Source organism: Indicator indicator, chromosome 14 (genome assembly GCF_027791375.1).
Source record: "Indicator indicator isolate 239-I01 chromosome 14, UM_Iind_1.1, whole genome shotgun sequence".
NCBI classification, from domain to species: domain Eukaryota; kingdom Metazoa; phylum Chordata; class Aves; order Piciformes; family Indicatoridae; genus Indicator; species Indicator indicator.
Genome location: NC_072023.1, coordinates 9,118,153 through 9,138,289, shown reverse-complemented (window position 1 = coordinate 9,138,289; position 20,137 = coordinate 9,118,153). Strand labels below are relative to the sequence as shown.

Below are 20,137 nucleotides of genomic sequence, written 5' to 3'. Positions count from 1 at the left end.
CAGTGAATGAGCAAAAAGAAGGAAAAGACTCCCTTCTCCCTCCCAATTTTGGGTCATTAATCCCCCCCACTCCCACCCCACCTCCCCACTGTTGTAGAATTAACACAGGAAGAATCTTTCCTTTAAAATGAAACCACTAATCAGATGGGTTTTCTGAATCAAGAACTTCCTCCCCCTCCCCCTCTTCTTGGAATTTCTCAGACAAAAAGATTCAAAGAACTCTCAGCCTCATACACTTCATTTCAGTGCCTTCAGAGATGTGTGATTAGAGTTATCCCAAAAAGCTGCCGGGATGGGAACACGTTCGTGGATTTGCATTGCAGCAGCAGCCAAGGAGCCTCTGTTTGTTGCTAGTGGTATGCAGAAACAGTTTCCTTCACGGGGGCAAGCTCATGAGATGTGGTCCGAGGGACAAGCAGAGGGAGGGCGGAGCCACAGGGCAACCCGCCCCCTGCCCCCCCAGTGCTGCTGTGATCTTGGTCATTGGCTCCAAGTTGTTTCAGTTCTGTGAAGCATCTGAAAAGCAGAAGGCAAGGAGGAACAACACTTCTGTTGAAAAGAGATTGCACTCTTCGGGATGGACTTTTGTCCTGCTGGTAAGCCTTGACTGTCTTTTGCCTCGTTTTCTGTGAGGGTCGTGTGCTCTGCACGCCATGAGATGCTGGCAGCTGGGGTGGATGCTGTGGCTGTTTGCTGGAGGAATGAGATGGTGACAGATCCCTGGTGGTGCAGTTAATTTCTTGTCAGCCTTCAGCATTAGGCATGGGTTTCTTTCCACTTGCTCTCCCACAAGCAAACTCCTTTCATATGGAGAGGAATTTTCCCACCAATTTGAATGATCTTTGTGCTGGAAGTGTCTACTGCTGTGATCCTTTGTGATGGTGATCCTGAGCTGAGCTGGGAACTTGCTCAGGGCTATGGATGGTATATGTGACACTTGGGGTGAGCACCTGTAAGCTTTGGCTTCTCTTCATGGGACTGGCATGGCTTGCAAGCTCCTCCGTGGTGTTTCCCTACAGCCCCCACAAGCTAGTCTGCTTTTGGGGAGTGTCTCATGCAGTTGGGTCTCCCAGTGCAAGGTACTTGCAAGGCTTTTGGCACTGGGGCCTCTCTTATGTCCCTGTTAAATCAGGTAAATTACTGTATTAGGGCTCTACCAACTCCAAGTGGCCTGCAGGTGGGCATGCCTGGTCCTGAAATAATCTCAACAGGTAGATGTGGGTGAGGGGAGATAAGCCACATCTGAGGAACTGAGAGAGAGCCCAGATTTGATTCCTACTCTGGCACCTGGTGGATAAAGCGGTTAGGATTCATCAGGGAAAAGCTTACTGACAGACTGGACATTTCTAGCCTCTGGCTGAGGAAGGTCTGAGTCTGTGCAAAGGCAGCAGACAGGGAGAGATGAACAGAAATAGGCTGAACAAGGGCCAAGCAGTGGCCCTGCTGTGTATTTTCTGTCCTCACAGGCTTTTGTATATAGAATATAGAGCACAGAGTGAAGGGGGAAAGCAATGCCAAGTTTCAGCAACTGTTCTGAACCTTTTAGCTCCTAGGTGGGCAGCCATGGAAAGGACACCTGCAAATCTTGCACCAGCCTTGCATGTCATGGAAATTGCCTGGGGCTGTGGGAGCTGAGCTCTGGCCAGCTTCTTGCTATGAATGTTTGTGAAGGTAATCTTCAGTCCCCCAACCCTCACTACCTGAAAGCAGCTGTGGGCAAAGCTTCTGCAACTCCCCCAAAAGGAGGTTCTAGTGAGATGGGTGTTGGTCTCTTCTACTTAGTAACAAGTGATAGGATGAGAGGAGATGGTCTCAAGTTGTACCAGGGGGGGTTTAGATTGGATATTAGAAGAAACTCCTTTGCTGAAACTGTCCTCAAACACTGGAGCAGGCTTCCTAGGGAGGTTCTTGAATCCCCATCTCTGAAGGTATTTAAAAGACTTGCTGTGAGGGACACGGTTTAGCAGCAGGCTTGGTAGAGTTATGTGATGGCTGGACTGGATGATCTTGAAGGTCTTTTGCAACCAAAACAATTCTAAGATTTATGTGACAAGCTGGGAAGCAGGAGGTGGGGGGCACCTGGTGTTTTGCTGCTTATTTGAAGATGTGCTTTCCACAGAAGCTGCAGCTCACAGAGGTCTGACACAGGCATTCACTCGAGTTATGTGGTACTGAGTTAATGATAGCTTAAAAGTTGCACTCTGCAACAGCACAACTAGGATCCTGCTCAGGGCCAGTGCAGGTTTGCTCAGCTCTGACTAGAGGCAGAGCCTGGAGACAGGCAATGCCTGCAGTCATGTGCTGGTGCTGACTGCTGGGTCTGCTCAGTCCCAGCCTGTCACTTCACAGCTGGGTGGGACAGTGGCTTTGCTTGAGGCTGCTCTGCCCTGGGAGCCAAGGCTGTCGTCAGATGCAGTTTTCCAGTGAGCTTTGGAGACCTGGATGGGTTTAAACTTACCTGCTTGTGGCATGGTTCTCCTAAAGGTTAGAAGTGCTCACATACCTGCTGCTTGGGTCACTCCCAGCTGGAGACACAGTGGTCCTGTTGGCCACAACTGAGTGCAGGTGAGACTTATGTCTGTAGGGAGGCTGTTCTCCTTGCAGTCATGTCCACTTCCAGCTTCCTTCAGGAGCCTCTAGCAACTGTCTGGGTGAGGTCACAGAGGCAGTATGCCAAATCCCTGAGATGGATGTTTGAAACACAGGAGAGCAGACTGCTGCCATGGTATCATGTATTAGGATGTGTTGGGTGACAGCCACAGGCACAAGTGACTGGAAGCTCTCCTGATTACTGTAAGTTGTCATATGGCTAAATGGACCAGGAGACATCACAAATTCTTCTTTATACCTTTCCCCTGCACAGCTGGAGTGTGCAAATTGAACCTGTGTGAGGTCTGTGTTGAATTTCTTCTGACACAAGCTAGAGGAGAGCTCTGTGCTGCAGGAGGGAGATGGATTGGGCTGGAGGGAATTGAGGAGCTTGAAGGCTTCCTATCCTCTGCCTGGCACCAGCCTGGTATCTGGCTGAGGAGGTGGTGGTCTGTGCTGGAGATGACACAGCAACAATCTCAAAAAAAAAAGAAAAGGAATTTCAGGTGAAATTCTTCTACCAGACAGCTCCACAGAGGTAGAAGCTGCCTGTCAGGCTGCTCTGCCTGTGTGTTGCCGTGGGTGGAGTGCCCAAACCCTTTAGCAGCCACACTCAGAGCCTTACATTGCCTTGCAAATTAGGCAGCTGAACCTCTGCTGTGTTACACTGTGGGTGAGTAGCACATGGATGGTCTGTAACAGTGCTACAGATTCTTCATAACCTTCCCCTACTGTCTCTGCAGTCCATCTTTCCAGCTCTCCTCACTAGTCACTTCCCACTTTTATCTGTGCTCCAAAAGCTATTTTCCTATTCATAGACTTTTTTTATTGGCATTAAAAGCCTCACTTAGCACCTGGACAGCTCTGCACTGCCCTTTACAATGGGAAATGAGACCAGCAAACACAACTCTTTGCTGCTCACATGGGTACCCAGACCTTTGGATAACTCTGACCTGCCCTCCAGGTGGGGGAAGTTGAGGGTGTAAAGCCACTACAACTGGACTTGAAGTCTGTGTTCTCTTTTGAGTGACAGTACTGAAAATACAAGCCTGGGGAATTTCTGAAGAGTTGGCAGGTCTTTCTGTCTGGGTCTGCCTTGATAGTAGGGAAACAACCTCAAGAGCAGGTGTAATCCACACATCTGCTCTCTGAAAATAAACTCCAAGCAGCAATTTCATGTCACCTCTGGAGAGGATGCTACCCAGGTGTTTATGTCTTGTGTCTGAACTAGAAGATTTCAGCACTGGTTTGGCTGACAGCATCCCCCTGAAACCTGCTGGTGTTGTCGTGGGATGTTCTTCATGGGGGTGAAATTTCCCCCTGTGCAGAGAACCCTGACCAGGGCTGTGCTTCATCTGTGTCCTGACCTAGCCCTAGAGGGAAGTGGAACTTGGTGGTATTGAGGACTCCGATGAAGCTGAAGATGTTCCTCAGTCCCCCAGCCCAGGGATGAATTCCCTCTGTGGTTCCAAGTGTTTGGAGCAGGCCAGGTGATGCTTCACTCCCAATCTCCCTCTCCTTCAGGCTCAGCTGCTGCTCATTGTGGAGAGGGAAGGAAAGGCATCCTGCTCTCATTATCTCATCTGCTACTTACCCACCTGCCTCTGCTGCCTTCCCTGCCTTTCTTTGGGTGGTCTCCCAGACAAGCCCTTTGTGATCACTTCCCCTGACTGTAGACCCCAATGTGTGTAGTAACACAGAGCCTTAGGTGTGTTGTTAGGGAAGCAGAGTAAAGTGCAGGCACTGACCTCAGAATTATTTTCTGAGCTAATCAGGGGCTTAAATGGTTTAGGAAACTTAGGAAACCTTACAAGGACACCCCCTGAAGCTCACTCTAAACTGATCTGAAAGGCTGATTGATCTATTTTTCCATACTATGCCACCCTTTAGTGCTTTTTTATCCCTTGATTCCCTCTCCTTCTCTATGACTTGTATGCCTCTTTTCCCTCATGCTCACCACACAGAGTCCTTCCCACACTTTTCTCATTCTGACAAGCTGACCAGGTAAATCACTTGGGAGCTGGGTTTCTCAGGTGTTCAGGAGGAAGGGGGACTGAGCTATTCACAGGCTCAGTGGAGGTCATGGTGAGGTTGTGTCCTCAGGGAGCCTCACATCTCTGAGATGGTTTTAGGCTGCTTCATTAGACACAGAACAACTGAAGCAATGCAGCCAGCCACACCCCAGAGTTTGCTGAGGGGGGTGAGGGCAAGGAAGGTTCCCCAGGTATGTCCTGCTATGGTACTTGTATGGAAAGAAGTACAGGACAAGGGCTCTTAGTGGTAATTTGTCAGGGAACCACTGCAGTGATTCATAATTGATTTCAAACCATCACAATAATTTACAGCCCTCACAGGGCTGAGAGAAACAAGTCTGGGGAGACTGAGAGACTGGCCTCATGTCCTGCAGATGCCAGGATGGTGGGAGACAAAAAACAAGGTGGAAGAGCCTACCACAACTCACAGACTGTGGCTGACATTCAAGGAGAAGTCAGCAACTCTCCCAACAAGCAGCAAAGCCACTGCATGGGTTGTTTTTTTTTTGTTTTGTTTTGTTTTGGTCTGTTTTTTTTGGGGGGGAGGGTTGGTTGTTTGTTTTTGTTGTTTGTTTGCTGTTGTTTCTTTCAGTTTGGTTGGGTGTTTTTTTTTTTTGCTTCCTTTCTTGTTTGTTTTCCCCTCACATAGCGATTTTGCTGTTGTGAGCTGCTGGGTGCCACAGGTTTTCCTCCCCTTTTGATCGACTTCAGCAATTAGTCAGCTCCTTTCGTCTCTTGCTGCTTGCAGAGCTGGGAGAAGGGCTTTATGCCGGCTCCTTGCCCAATGCTTTCCTCCCAGAGGCTCAGCATCCTCCCCCCAAGGAATGCAGTGCTTGAAAACAGTAGGAGGAGTGATGGGAGAGAAGCTGCAGCCTGAGAGGCATAACAGAAGAGACTTAGCAAGTGGAAACCCAACTAGCTGGGAGGATGGAGGAAAGGTTAGAACCAAGGAAAGCAGGGCTCTGTGAGCTGCTGTGGCTATGATAGGAAAGACGTATATAGGCTCTGAGATGACTGCCCTTGTCCCTTTTTCCTTCTGTCTTGTCTGGTTCCTTCCCTTTTTTTTCCTCCACTCATATTTATAGCAGTTATTTTGCATGTGAGATCCACACTAAAAGAATTTCCAAGACAGCTGCTGCCACTTCCCCTTTTTCCAGGAAGATGGGAGGCCCAGGAGATTTTGTCTCATGAAAGAGTGGAGCAAGGCTTCCAGTGACCTGATCTGGCTTCCTGGGAGAGCTTTATCTTGCAGTGTTTAGGTGCAGCAAGAACCTTGTATGCAAATTCTGCAGTGACCTACCAGGAGTTCCAGTGCCCTCAGCCTTGTGTGTGCCTCCTGATTTTTCCTGAGGCTCACCCTCTCCTTTGCCTCTCTAGGGCTGCAGCCTCCTCTTTCTCTTTGCTGAAGAACCTGTGCTTTACCTGGGTTATATTTAGCCCCAGTCCAGTCACCCCAATTCCTCTAGGTCTTTTATGAATCATTTTGTGGTTAGCTTGGCTGTGCTTGATATCTGTTTAACTTCCTGTGCATTGCAAGGAAGCCTACTTGCATTTCTGTGCTGTCTGTAGTCCACAGAACAGCAGCCTCCCACAGATGGTCCTCCTTCAGCAAGGCTTTCATCCTCCTAGATCCTGCCCTCAGGCTTGAAAAATCTCAGTTCTCTCCCTCAAGCCATTTCTGATTCTAGCTGCAGTGGATCAGTCCACGAAGCCAGTGGTTTCTCGTGGGAGGTTTGGATGTGGATGAAGTATTTAGGTCACATCTTTTCAGTGTATAGGGAGGAATGGCACCAAACCCACCAAAGACCATTTGGTAAGGCCTCTTCATCTTGCTCATAGCAAGCAAAATCAGTTGAGTGAGTGGGGTGGGTTGCTGAGGTCTGTCAGCACAATGACTATGAAGAGGAGTGTATGGATCTGTGCTGCTTGCTCTGGACTGAGAACACTTTGCAGGGCAAAGCTGAGTGGCTGCACCAGCAGGAATCATAGATGAGGAAACACAGAAATCAGAGTTGCTGTGCCATGACCCTAGGAGAGGATGGGCTGTGAAAGGCTGAGGCAGGTTTTTCCTGTGATATGTTTGCCTTAGCACCATTCTCACAGGCAACTTTGTTCTTCCAGGGTCAACTGATTTGAGTGAGGCTGAAGAGGCTGAAATAGAGACAATCAGGCAGCACAGACAGGAGCTTTTGGAGGACATTAAGGTAAGGATCATCCTGTTCCTCCTGTCTGCCTAGCCTTCTTAAAACTGTCTTCACCAAGGAGTTTTGGTTGGACTTGGTGATCCTGAGAGTCTTTTCCAACCTGAATGTTTCTGTGATTCTGTGTCCTCACATAACAGCCCAGACCAGCAAAAGTGCTCCTGCAGAGGAGACATTTGCTCTGGCATGATCCAGCTTGAATTCTGAACTTCATGCTGCCCTGGCATATTTGCCATCAGTGAACACCCAACCTGTGTCAGCCTTTGCTGCAGGAGTGATCAGCTACCCTAATGAGATACTTGAAAAAGCCTGGTCAGCTCATTATCAGGAATGAGCTGAAAGTGCATATTCAGGATTAAGGAAATGAGTATGGCTTTACTAAGCCAAACTGGCAGGCATCTGGCTAGGCATTTATAATTATTTTTAATTACTGGTTACCTGCTAATGCCATATCAGTCCTAGTTACCTACTGCAGCCCCCTGTGTTTATCAAGCTTTTGTCTGACTTGTGAACCTCTAATAAATCCTCTATTAAGGATCACAGAATCACAGATGGTTTGGCTCGGAAGGGACCTCCAAAGTCATCTAGTCCACTCCTCCTGCAGTGAGTAGGGACATCCTCCAACTCTCCCTCCTTAACTGAGGATTTATTAGAAGTCCATGGGATCCTGTCTCTTGAGAGATGTGATGGGAAGGACTTTCCACACAAGTTCCCATGGTTGAACTTTTTTTTTTTTTCCTCTTATTTCCTTTTAGTAGACCCAAACATTTCTTCACTGATTCCTGTAATGCCCAAAAGTGACAGACTGACAATCAGTCAGTAACACTGCATCACAAGCATGCATGGTGCCACACACTTTCTCTTCTGCCTCTACCCCCATGCAATGTGGTCTTCCATTGGAGAGAGTTCATTGTACTCACTCATTGGACTTGCACTGATTTTCCCACAACATGAAGATGTCCAGATGCCTGGGGAACAGGTGCAGTATTTCCTTACATTAAGGATTAAGCTAACACTACCTGTTACTTCCCAGGCTCCAGACCCACCATTTGTGCTTTTCCCATCATGCAAAACAGGCTGTGAATCTATGTGCCTGTGATTTGCTTGCCTGCCTCTCCAGCTTTCAGAGCAGGCAATGGGCACTGGAGGAGGCAGGATATGTTTTTTACCTTCTATGAGCAGGGAAAGCTGCTAGACTACATAGACCCATATTCTAAATCTTAAAGCCATTAATCAGTAGGGTGTTCATATCCAGTGGAGCAGGATGAGTTTAGATGAAAATGTGTGTACAGCTAGAGACGTTTTCCCAGGTGGATTTCATCAGGAAGTATCTAGAAATACCTTTTAAGACAAAGACATGAAGTGAGTGTTTGGTGGGGGAGGGGGGAGAAGGGGTGAGGATATGTCTGGACCTGCTGATTATACTGCTAGAAGAGAGGAGTGAATGAAATAATAAAAGTGATAATCACTTGAAATTCAGGAGCTTCAAGAGCTTTGTTACACTTGTGTAATACTTAGGAATTAACAACTGTGCAAGCTTAGTAAGGAACAGTTCCACCTCTCAGGACTAATGAAGCACAACAGAAGGAAGGCCAGAGCAAACCCAAAATCCAGAAGCTTTCCAAATTCTGAGATATTGGAGAACTCCTGGTTCTCTGCCTGTGTGCATACTGCAGATATATCCTCACTCCTTGTTGAGGCAAGATCTGTAATAACAAAAAACAACCCTTCCTCCCCTGCCTGTTCTGGTTTGGATGGGGAAGAATGTGGGTGATTGCTGGAAGAGAGCTGTGAGGCATGGTGGCTCTGAGGACAGTAGCTGCAAGGAGATACAGACATAGGGCTCCTACAGGAAGGCTGGAGAGGGACTTTTCATAAGGGTAACCAACAATAGGTCAAGGGGGGGATGGCTTTAAACTGAGGGAGAATAGGTTTAGACAGGCTCTGAGGAAGAAGCTCTTCAGTACAAGAGTGATGAGACTCTGGAATAGGCTGCCCAAGGATTCTTCCTCTTTAGGGGTGCTCAAGGCCAGGTTGGATGAGACCTTGAGCAGCTGAGTCAGGTTGAGAGGTGTCCCTGCCCATGGCAGGGAAGTTGGAGTAGATGATCTCTGAGGTCCCTTCCAACCTAAGCCATTCTATGACATCTTCATTTCCTTGGTGATGCAGAATATCCAGCCAAGAAAGCCATGGTCTCTTGTGGCTCTAAAGGAAACTCAATTCTAGAACTTTTTTTTCCTTTAATTTGGCAGCAATTACTCTTCTTTCACTCCTCCTCTCTACTTTCTTCATCTAAAGGCAGGTATCTGCTCAATGGTGTTTGAGTGATAGATAATTAAAAACTGTGTTTCACCACATGGCCACTTCAAGTTTGTATTGACCTTATAGCTGCTGGTTCCACTTCCCCTTTCCTGAATGTTTAGCAAGGCTATGCAAAGTAAAAGCTAGAAGGAAATGGGCACAACAGAAGGATTCTCACATCTGGCATTGTTTGAGGAACTGAAATCAGCACTGGAGTGAGTTCTCTAACATTCTCCACACTGGCTAAGCTTGATTTTCAAGCCTTGATTAGCAACAGACATGAGAACTCCTTCTGCCCCTCTCTCCCATTGTTTTCATCTGGAATCCAGCAGGGTCACTCCAGAACAGTGCCCATTTCATAGCTTGTCCTTGACTGATCATGACCATCTGACTTGTCTTTGTGCTGTGATTGAGGGAAGAAGTAAGAAGTGCTTTGAATGTCTCTGTGGGTTTTCCCTCCATTGCCTTCATCCTCATGATCTTTCTTTTGCAGAAGCTAAAGCAAGAGATTGCTGAAGTGTTTGCAGAGATTGAGTGCTTCCAAAATGCAAAGGAGATGAAAGAGGCAGAAAATAATCCTGGAGAGCAGACCAGGCAAGTGGGACAAGAAGCATATTCATAGAATGGTTTGGGTTGGAAGGGACCTTAAAGATCATCTAGGTCCAACCTCCCTGCCATGAGCAGGGACACCTTGTGCTAGACCAGATTGCTCAAGGCCTCATCCAGCCTGGCCTTTAACAGCTCCAGGGAGGGAACATCCACAACCTCCTTGGGCAACCTGTTCCAGTATTCCACCACCCTCACTCTAAAGAATTTCTTTCTAATATCCAGTCTAATTCTACCCTTTTCAAGCTTCAATCCATTCCCTCTCATCCTATCACTACAAGCTCTCATAAAGAGTCCCTTCCTAGCCTCCTTATAGGCCACCTGGACACCTTGTGTAGGCTCTTCCCTTGTCCACTGACTCTGTAACTCCATCATAGAAAGCCACCAAGTTCATCAAGTGTGATTTGCCCTTGTTGAAGCTGTGTTGGTTACTACCAATCACCTCACCTTCATTTGCTGGACACCTCAGTTTACAAAGCCTCTGTTGATGTTAAGAGAACAAAAACATCAATGGGATTTCAAAGGATGAGAAGGATCACAACAAGGACAGGGAATGAGGCCAGCAATACCCATCTCTCTCTGAGAGATTTCTCTTTATTCCTGAACAGTCCTTGAGCTACCTGAGTTTCCTCATGGGCAAACTGACACCATGGCTCTTTATTCTAAGTCTGACTTCCCTTCTTCTTTATGTTTGCAGCAAAATAGTCGAGAGGGATAAAGTTCTGTCCCTGGGAAGGAAAAAATTCAACATGGACCCTGCAAAGGTAAGAGTTGCTCATTCCACTTCTGAGGAGAAAGCTGGGAGGAAGAGCTTCTGTTGACTACCAGTGTGTCTGCAGCCCCCAATGTTAAAGGAACTACAGCATGAAACTGTGGGGCTGGTTTCCTACCTGACTAAGGCTCCAGTTAGCAGCACCCTTTATCCTATCCCTGAAAATGGTCTTCTGATATGCTGGAGGTGTGTTGCCTCCCCTCATCATGTGCCTGTAGGCCATTCCATCAACAGCAATCCAAAACTAAGAGAAGTGGAGGGAGGGTGGTGTAACACTGCCATTGTGTCAAGAGAGCAAATCTCCTGCAGCCCAGCTCCTCTTGCCTGTGAGAGGCTGAGCAGTGGCCATAGTGTGATGGAGAATATAGTAAGAAGGAAAGAGGTGTTGAGAATGTCAGTTCTTTGTCTCATTCAGAACAGAAGAGAACCAGCTGCCTCTGTCATTTTGGAAGCAGTTTTGAGTTTGGTAGTACTGGCTGGGCTGTAGAGGGAATTCAGGTTTGCTGCTTTCTGGGACCCTGACCAGTGAGCTCCAAACTCCGTAGCCCTCTCTGCAGAAAGCTCTGAAATCATTGATTAAGTAGAGATGTGATAAAGGCAGTCTCCTCTTCCTCCTCACTGGTAGAGCATTTTTTGAGCTCTGTAAGGAAAACCACAAGCTTCAATTGAATGATTGCTTATTGTCAGCTAACCACCACAGCTAGCATCTTGGGTGGCTGATGGTCTGAGTGACAACTATTCGTGCCTCCTCCTCTGCCCTCCTGTGGTCCAAGATACCTTCCCCAGTGTTCACACCACAGCTGGCAAGCTTGCCAGTTCCCTGGACATCCCTCTGGCAGTGGGAGCTGTCTCAGAGCACTGGTATCAGTGCTTGCAGCCTGCATGCCTGCCTGAGAGCAGGTTTCATTTTGTCTGACCTTGGTTTGAAGCCCGGAAGCATCTCTCTCTGTGGCACTCTGCCATGCCATGCAGAAATACCTGAACTAGTTCTGAGCCAAAACCAGTTTAGATTTATTAGTTCAGTGTCCACCAGCCTGGTTGAAATGTTGTACTCTGTGCCCATATTGTGCAAACCTCTCTCTACCGCTTCCCTTCTGCTCCATGCCGTAAGTGTTTCGCTGCAAGGATCTTTCTCTGCCCCTCCTTGCTAAGGTTACACTTCATCCATGTAATGCTGATGCTTTCCATGATTTCCTAGCTCCAAGATCTCAGGGCTAGTTTCTGAGGCTAGAGGAGGCAACTTGGGAATCTGGCTGAATAAAACCTTCTGGGGAAAATGTATTGTGATAGGGCAAGGGGCAACAGATTTAAACCACAAGAGGGGAGATTTAGAGTAGACATAAGGAAGAAGTTACCAGAAGGGTGGTGAAATACAGGACAGGTTGCCCAGTGATGAAGTAGATGCTCCATCCCTGAAAACATTCAGGTTGGTTGGAGTCCTGAGCAACCTGATGTACTTGAAGATATCCCTGCTTACTGTGGAGGAGGAGGGGGTGTTGGACTAGATGGACCTCTAAAGGTTCCTTCCAACCCAAACCAGTCTATGATCCTGTGAAACATTTTCTTCTGGAAAATGGAGCCCTACCATCACCATAATGGTTTGCAAAATGAAATTGGTCTGGGGAAAAAGAAAAAAAAAAAAAAGGGGGGAAAAAAAAAAAGAAAATACAATAGTGTGGAAAAGTCTCACAAACATTTCAGTTTCTTCTTTTGAGACTGCTTTTTCTTTGGGGCATTTTAGAAATGCTTTCTTATATATTACAAGGCAAAGTGAATTGATTCCATTGAAGCAGAACATTTTGATGGATCTAAACCAATTTTCATTCCTTTATTGTATTTTGTGAGGAGAATTGCAATGTGGTCTGGAGAGCTGCAGTGGTTTTAGGCATTGTTAAGTATCTGAACAAAACCTCCACTTCCTGTGACTTTGAAAATCATGGAATTCCCTCTAAAACAGGATGTTGACTCTTTGCCCAGCTCAACTCAGACCCTCAGTATTCCTGAAAAACCATAGTCCATCCTTACTGGTTGAGGAGGATGGAGCTGTAAGGAATGCAGTCTTCTGTGTTCTGAGACATAGAAGAAAATATAGGGAAAACAAAAAAATAAAAAAGTCTCAATCTTTTTTTTTTTCCTGAATACCTTTTTTATTACTTGTTTTAATGAAACTTTTTTTTTCTTTAAATTAATTCAGAAAAAATAGATTTAGGAGCAGATTGAACAAATATTTTGATTGAAAATATTATAATCAACTATGTGACTTTGCCTTTTTGGACTTTTACCCTACATTGCCTTTTTTCGTTTGCTTGAGTTTCCATCAACTTCCACACACTTTCCTCCACCTATCCAAATCTGGGGATGAAATAGAAGTGGGACTGATCCATCATGGTGGATGAAAAGGGGTGGAAAAAGGATGGGAACATGGCTGTGGCCTACCATAAAGGGGCTGGGGAATAACAAAGGGCACAACATCATCAAAGCCAAGGAATGTTGATATCAGGATGCTGTGTTCCTACTTTCTCATCAGACCACAGAGCTGTCTCACTTCCCTCTCTTGCATCTCCTCCTCCAGGGAATCCAGTACCTGATTGAGCACCAGGTATTGTCCTCAGACCTACAGGAGATAGCCAAATTCCTTCACAAGGGTGAAGGCTTGAACAAGACAGCCATTGGGGATTTCCTGGGTGGAAGGTGAGCACACAGGCAGGATGAGGAGGCCCTTTGGAGGCCCTGTCCTGCCTTGCCTGTCTCAACTACGTTTTAGATAACCACTGGCAGATCTCTGTCATGTGCCAAGACTGGACATCCCCCAAACTAGACTGAACTGGCTGGGCAGTACACTCAGGGTGGGTGGGCTTTGGAGTGTGGCTCAGGCTGGCTCTATGGGCTGTGTTTTTTCCTGCCTCTAATAGGGGCAGTCTTCCCAGACAAGAGTGTGCGTCTTGGCTTCTTGTTGGTCAAAGGGAAAGTGGAGACTGAGATGGAGCCAGTTCATGTTGTCACATTGAGGGCATCCTAACTGAGCAGAGTCAAAGCTCCTTGTTCTGACCTTTTACCTCTGTCCCCTTCCAGGGACCCTACAAACATCCAGATCCTCCAAGCCTTTGTGGCATGTCATCAGTTTGCCAACCTCAACCTGGTGCAGGCACTGAGGTGAGTGAGCATGCAGAACATGGCAGGTGGAGCAGGAGCCTGCTCAGCCACTGGGTCTTACCACTTAGTAAGGTTGACAAGTCCTACTGGAAACACATGGAGCTTCCTAAGTCTCTGCTATGTGTGTCAGCTCCAAGACTCTTGTCCTGTGAGGTGTTAACACCTTTTCCTGGGGGACCTCTTTCATGACCCCTTGATTGGGCTGTCCATGTGCAGAGATGTGCAGAGCAAAGTGGGTCACTGTGGCTTCAGTGGCTGGGGAGATGGGGCAAGTTGTTTTTAGCACCAGGAGACATGTCTGTCCCAATTCCCACTGCATCAGATACAAAGTGACTTTGTCTTACAGCACCTTGCTCTGTTATGGGCCAGCCTCCTGCCAGGACTCTCTGTTGAGGTCTCTGCTGCCTTGAAAGCCACTCATTAGGGAAAAGGAGCTATAATTTCCGGGATGTTTAGTTCTGCTTCCTGCTTTTAGGACGAGCCCAGGCAATTTTCTAGAGAGAGAGAGGAGCAGAGCTTCTGTTTCTTGCAGTCCCCAAGTGTGATGGGATGGCTTCTTTTATTTCATTGTGCCCCATGGGCTGGGAGTGTCCAAAAGTGTCCCTTGCACCCAGTCTGACTGACTCTCTGGTGTGCTGATCCTGCCAGACAGTTCCTCTGGAGCTTCCGGCTGCCTGGGGAAGCGCAGAAGATCGACCGGATGATGGAGGCCTTTGCCAGCTGGTACTGCAAGTGTAACCCAGGAGTATTCCACTCCACAGGTACTTATGAGAACAAAGCAGCCTCTCAAGCTGAGCCCCACTGATTGCTTGAGAGAGAAGCCTTCTTTTTCTATTCTCAAAGCACAGAAGGCATCATTTGGTAGTGTGGATGCTTCCCTTCAAACTGTAGGAAGCAGTCCAGCTCCTGTGAAAGCTTTTCAACACACTGAGGGTCTTCAGACCTTCTTTTGCTACTGTGCTCCAGTTCATCCCCTTGGGAAACAGACTTGAGAAGTGCTGCCAGCTCCACATGAGGTATACCTCATTGCAGCAAGCATAGCACTGACAGGCACGGGTCTGTAGAAACCTCCCTGCAGGCAGAGCCATTCTTGGGTCAGATCTACTGAACTTGCCTGAAGGGATAGAATCACCTCCATCATAGGAGGTCAGCTCTGCCCCTCTTTCTCCTAGGAGAAATGACATTTCCCTTTTCTTCCTGTAGCTGAGAGGATGACACTGTTCTCCTCTGACTGGAAAAAAAGGCACCTGTTAGGATAGAATCATAGAATGCACTGGGTTGGAAGGGACCTTTAGAGGTCATATAGTCCAAACTCCCTGCAGTAAGCAGGGACAACCCTGACTAGATCAGGTTGCTCAGAGCCACATCAGGCCTGACATTGAATGCATCCAGGAAGGTGCCTCCACTGCCTCCCTGGGCAAGCTGTTCCAGTGTTCCACCACCATCATATTAAAGAACTTCTTCCTAATGTCCAGTCTAAATCTATCCTTCTCTAGTTTAAAACCATTGCCCCATATCCTAGTAAGCCACAGGCTGGTTACAAATCAGTCCCTCTCCAGCTTTCTTGTAGGTTCCCTGCAGGTACTGGAAGGTTTCTATAAGGTGAAGTCTCTCAAGAGCAAAGTAGAATGGCAGAATCATCTCTCTCATTCTGCTGCCCATGCTTCTTTTGATGCAGCACATGCAATTTGCCTTCTAGGCTGCAAGTGTGTATTGTTGACTCATGTCCAGCTTTTTGTCCACCAATCCCTCCAGGTATTTTTCCACAGGGCAAAAAAAGATTTGGATGCGGATTGATCTGCCGTCTAAGACGAGTGCCACCCATCCTGGTTTTCTTTCTCATTGACAGATACCTGTTATATACTCTCCTTCTCTATCATCATGCTTAACACCAGCTTACACAACCCCAATGTGAAAGACAAACCCCCCTTTGAAAGGTTTGTATCCATCAACAGAGGCATTGACAACGGAGGGGACTTGCCAGAAGAGCTCTTGAAGGTAAGAAGATCTCTCATTTTCTCATCAGCCTCTCTTGCCTCTCTGGCTTGGCATCCATGGAGAAGCACAGGCCCACAGGTCTGCTGACCTTTAGCTGTGTAAGGGGAAGGGCTGTGGGAGGAAAGGGGCCAAAAGCAAAGTATGTACCAAAGCAAAACACGGGAACTGCTTTGGAGCAGGACTGCACACATGCTTGTAGGTGGAGACATGGAGCAAGAACAAGGGGACTGGAGTCATTCAGAGCATACCAGCATTGAGTTGTGAAAGTTTGTGCTTTTAAGTGTGTTTGTGTGAGAAAGGAACAGATATTGGAACTATGTGAAAGAAGAAGTTGGCTGTGAGGGTCTGTTTGTCTTGTAGTTATGAAGATGTGTGGATGTGGGAGGTAACTAGGCACCTGACTTCAGGCCAGCTTTGAGAGTCCTAGCCCCTAAGTGGGCTGTTTCTGGTGTATCTCTGTCTGTGTGAAACAATGTCACTGTGGCCCAGATTATGAATCCTTCTCCCTTGTTCCTACCTAAATGGCTCAGCTGACTCCAGTGTTCCCATCAGACAGGACACCAGTGCCTGACCTCTCTCACACCAGGATGTATCTTGGAGTGGGTAGAACCAACAAGCCCCAAATGAGGGTCAGGGTCTCTTCCAGAATCTCTTACAGCATCTTTAAAGCTCTCAGCAGGTCTATGGTGTCTCTGATCCCAGAGGATGAAGACACAGAGCAGGGGAGACAGGGACAAGAGATGCACCCATTAGCAAAGCTTGGATCTTTTCCCAAAGGTTCAGCAGGCATGGGTCCTACTCTGTGAGGCAAGGTAGAGGTGGGCAACCTGCCTATGTGTGGCTAGCTTCACTCAACCAACTTGGGGAGAATAATTTGTGTCTTGTGTCAAAGAGGCTGCCTACATCCCACATTTGGGTTTGCTCAGCAGCATCCCCTCAGGGTAAAGGCTTTAGATTTTTCTGGAGAGTGTCTTTTCTTTCAGGCAGTTGGAGGGAAGTGGCAGGAGCCTGCACTTACTTCTTTTTCTCTTGGCTTGGGATTTGTGTAACAAATAAAGCCAAATCCAACGATGCGAGCAATACTTTTCTTATCCCTTGAAAACTAGTAAGCCACCTCCCTGTCACTCTGCTGCTGTGGGTGTCACTATTTGTGTCCCTTAGTGAAAAAGCCTTGGCTCTATAAAATGTAATGCCTTGTGGTCATGTAAGTGTGTGCCTTGGTCTCAGCAGAGCGTTTGGCACCACCAATCCAGGGCCTAAATGGGGCTGCAGTCTCTGCCATGTCAGCTTTCTGCCTTGGCATGTTTCTGCTTCAAGGCCCACAGCAGCACCTGTGTGACAGGCTGGGTTTGGTCACTGCAGCCTCTCTTGATAAGGATGCACTCTTTTGTGTCTGTGACTTTCACAGAATCACAGAAACATTCGGGTTGGAAAAGCCCCTCAGGGTCACCAAGTCCAACTGATAGCTCTGCTCTACAAGGGTCACCCCTAAACCATAGCCCCAGGCACCACATGCAAACCACCTCTGAACATACCCAGGGCTGGTGACTCCACCACTTCCCTCATTTCCATACTGGGTCTCTTGGGGTTCTGGGCATAGGATGCAGAATAGAGCTGGTGATAGCCCCTGAGCCCCTGTGAGGTGCAGACTGGGGGCTGTTGTAACCCTAGTGTTCACTGCCTGCTCCCCTCCCCATTACCTGCCTGCTCCTGTGGAAAGAGAATGAAGAACCAGATGGACATAGGAGAGTTGTGTATAAACCTTATCAGAAGCCTTCCTTTCTTTCTCTTTCCTTCACCAATGCTGTGGGGCAGAATCTGTTTGAGAGCATCAAGAACGAACCATTCTCTATACCAGAGGATGATGGCAATGACCTCACACATACTTTCTTCAACCCTAACCGTGAGGGCTGGCTTCTGAAACTAGGTAAGGGGAATGATTCCCTTAGCTCCTCTAAATCCCCTTCCTGCTTGCCTCCACAAATCTCCAGGAATCCACCAGCATCTCTGCTTTCCTTCCCTCCCTTCTGCTGTGGTGGGGTGAGGCTGACATCTGCTGTTGAAACCAGCTACCTGCTTTCTCCTCCCAGCTCCTGCAGGCTGTCTGCTCAAAAAAAGGACTCGAAAAGCTATCCCTCACCCCTTCCCTTTCCTAGCCCCGTGAGAGCAAAACTGGATCCCTGTGTGTGCATGTCCAGCATATGGCATCACATCAGCAGTGAGCACCATGGTTGTCTGCTTGAGGAGGATCTGCAGGGACAGCTGGGAGGATATGTCTGTGTCTGCATGTCTGGAGTTCAGAGAGGGATGGGGTGGGATGGGAAAGACAGCAAAATGTGTGACTAATGGCTTTTGAACCTCACTGCCTCTAGGAGGACGTGTGAAAACCTGGAAACGCCGTTGGTTCATTCTGACTGACAACTGCCTCTATTACTTCGAATATACCACGGTAAAGGCTCAACTCCTGGTTGGGAAATGGTGTCCTGAGTGGTTGTGAGCCTCTGAGGGGCCAGGGAAGAGCAGAGGGTACTGGGGCAACTCTTCTTTTCTACTCTATTCTCCCAAATTCATCTTAGACCTCTCCTCTCTCCTACTCTATTCTCCCATATTCATCTTAGACTTCCCTCTCTCCTATGTAGTTTCCTCTCCTCTGATCTTGAGGAGAAGGGAGGCTGGACACTGCAGCTGTTGCTGTGATCTCTTGTTAAATGAGCTCCCCATTGTGTAAATGGAGGTGTTTCCTCGGGCATACATTGCCCTTGTCACCCCCACAAAGGCATACATCTGGGAAATCAGAGAGGCTCTAAACAGAGGCATAGATGTGGGGAGTACATTGGGTGTTAATTCATGTTTCCTTGCCTTCAGGACAAAGAGCCTCTGGGCATTATCCCCCTGGAGAACCTGTCAGTCCGGAAGGTGGATGATCCCAAAAAGCCAGTAAGTCTCCATTGCTTGATACTCTGCCAACACAGGGTCTCAGGGGGTCAGAGAGAAGAGAAGGTGCACACACCCACACTTACCTGCTCCTCACCTTGTCCCCCAATCTAAACATGATGGTATCCAAACAAGATTGTATTTGACCAGAGAAGATGTGGTGTGAATGGAGAGCTGTCCTTTGGCTCTCTGTGTGGCATTTTCCCACATGTGTGTGTGTAGGGGGGCAGAGAGGGGTGCACACAGCTGACTCCCTTGCTCATTTGCTACCAGGAGATGTGGGTTCAGTTTCTCTCTCCAGGAGTCTCCATAATGAGTTACAGCACTTGTAGACCAAACAGTGCTGTGGTGTTAGCAAACTTGCCCAGGAAGTGACAGTCTTCATCTATGCATCTCTTCAGGATTCACTCTTTGATGTGTTATGACTCAGGGAAAAGTGCCTTCTATGTTTGTGGTGGCAGGCAGAAGAGAAAAAGGGGGAGAGATCTTCATGACTAGAGCAGAGTGACAGCTCCCAGGTGTTTTCTGTTAACTGTTGCTACTCAGTCTTTTTATAAAGCCTGTTTCAGGGTCCAGCCCTTCACAGGAGGAATGTATTTAGCTAAGAGGGGTGGTCTGAAGATCTAACTCATAGAGGAATCCTGTCACCCATGGTTGAAGGCAGCATAGTTTCCTTGGTCTGCCCGGTCCTCATCTATTGCTTTCTTTCTGACAGAACTGCTTTGAGCTCTTCAACCCCAACTGTAAAGGGCAGAAGATCAAAGCCTGCAAAACAGATGGAGATGGGAAGGTGGTTGAAGGCAAGCATCAGTCCTACAAGATTTCAGCATCTACACCAGCAGAACGTGATGAATGGATTGAGGCAATAAGGTGAGGGGACCAGAAAGGGAGGCCTGAGCTTGCCTTTTTCTCTGTCCCAGGGCCAAAGGGTCACACAGTTTATTTGGCTACCAGAGCTTGAAAAAAGGGGATGGAAAGAAATGTTTGCACTGTAGCAGCTGGGGTATCTCTTTACTTCAGAGTCTCAAGGTCCCTTCTGGAGAATCTCCAGCCACAGCTAAATTCTCTGCTGTGGGTCTGCAGATCTCCAGTCTTATATTTTGGTGAGTGGTGTCTGTGAAAATTGATCTGGGTTGCCTGTCCTGCTTTCCAGCATTAAATCTCTTACTTTGCTCCCATTTCCTTTTATTTCCAGGACCAGTATCACACAGGATCCTTTCTATGATCTGGTCTCTGCCCGTAAGAAAAAGATTGCCAGCAAAAATTGAGCCCTGACTTGGTCACTGGCAGCAGGAAGATGTAGTTGTTGGACAGCTTCCCTCCTGTGCTGGGCTCTTCCAGTGAAGAAATTTGGGAGTATTGGTTCCCTCTGCCTCCCACTTGGCAGGAAGATCAATGACAGGACATCTTGCCAGATTTGCTTCTCCCCATTCCAAACTGAAGGCAGAGGCACAGGGTGCCATCTACTGAGGACTTAAGAACCAGGGACATGGTCTTTCCCATGTGCAAATGTAAGGGCTCAACAGCACCTGGCCTTTAGGTTCTCCTAG

At 47.6% G+C, this 20,137-nt stretch overlaps 1 protein-coding gene across 1 annotated transcript; it reads left to right on the top strand.

Moving 5' to 3' along the window:
• Positions 1-577: 577 nt before the first annotated feature.
• Positions 578-19,855, top strand: CYTH4 (cytohesin 4). Its single transcript, XM_054386531.1, has 13 exons — positions 578-596; positions 6,744-6,826; positions 9,618-9,718; positions 10,428-10,494; positions 13,075-13,193; positions 13,575-13,655; positions 14,304-14,416; positions 15,505-15,653; positions 17,469-17,580; positions 18,026-18,102; positions 18,519-18,590; positions 19,303-19,457; positions 19,783-19,855. The coding sequence occupies exons 1-13, from the start codon at positions 578-580 to the stop codon at positions 19,853-19,855; spliced, it is 1,221 nt and encodes a 406-aa protein (XP_054242506.1).
• Positions 19,856-20,137: the final 282 nt, after the last annotated feature.

What these genes read in the sequence shown, in the direction of transcription:
- CYTH4 (XM_054386531.1), top strand. An exon ending in TGGATGATCCCAAAAAGCCA is followed by an intron (nt 18,591 to 19,302) that starts GTAAGTCTCCAT and finishes TCTTTCTGACAG; the next exon opens with AACTGCTTTGAGCTCTTCAA. An exon ending in GAATGGATTGAGGCAATAAG is followed by an intron (nt 19,458 to 19,782) that starts GTGAGGGGACCA and finishes TTTTATTTCCAG; the next exon opens with GACCAGTATCACACAGGATC.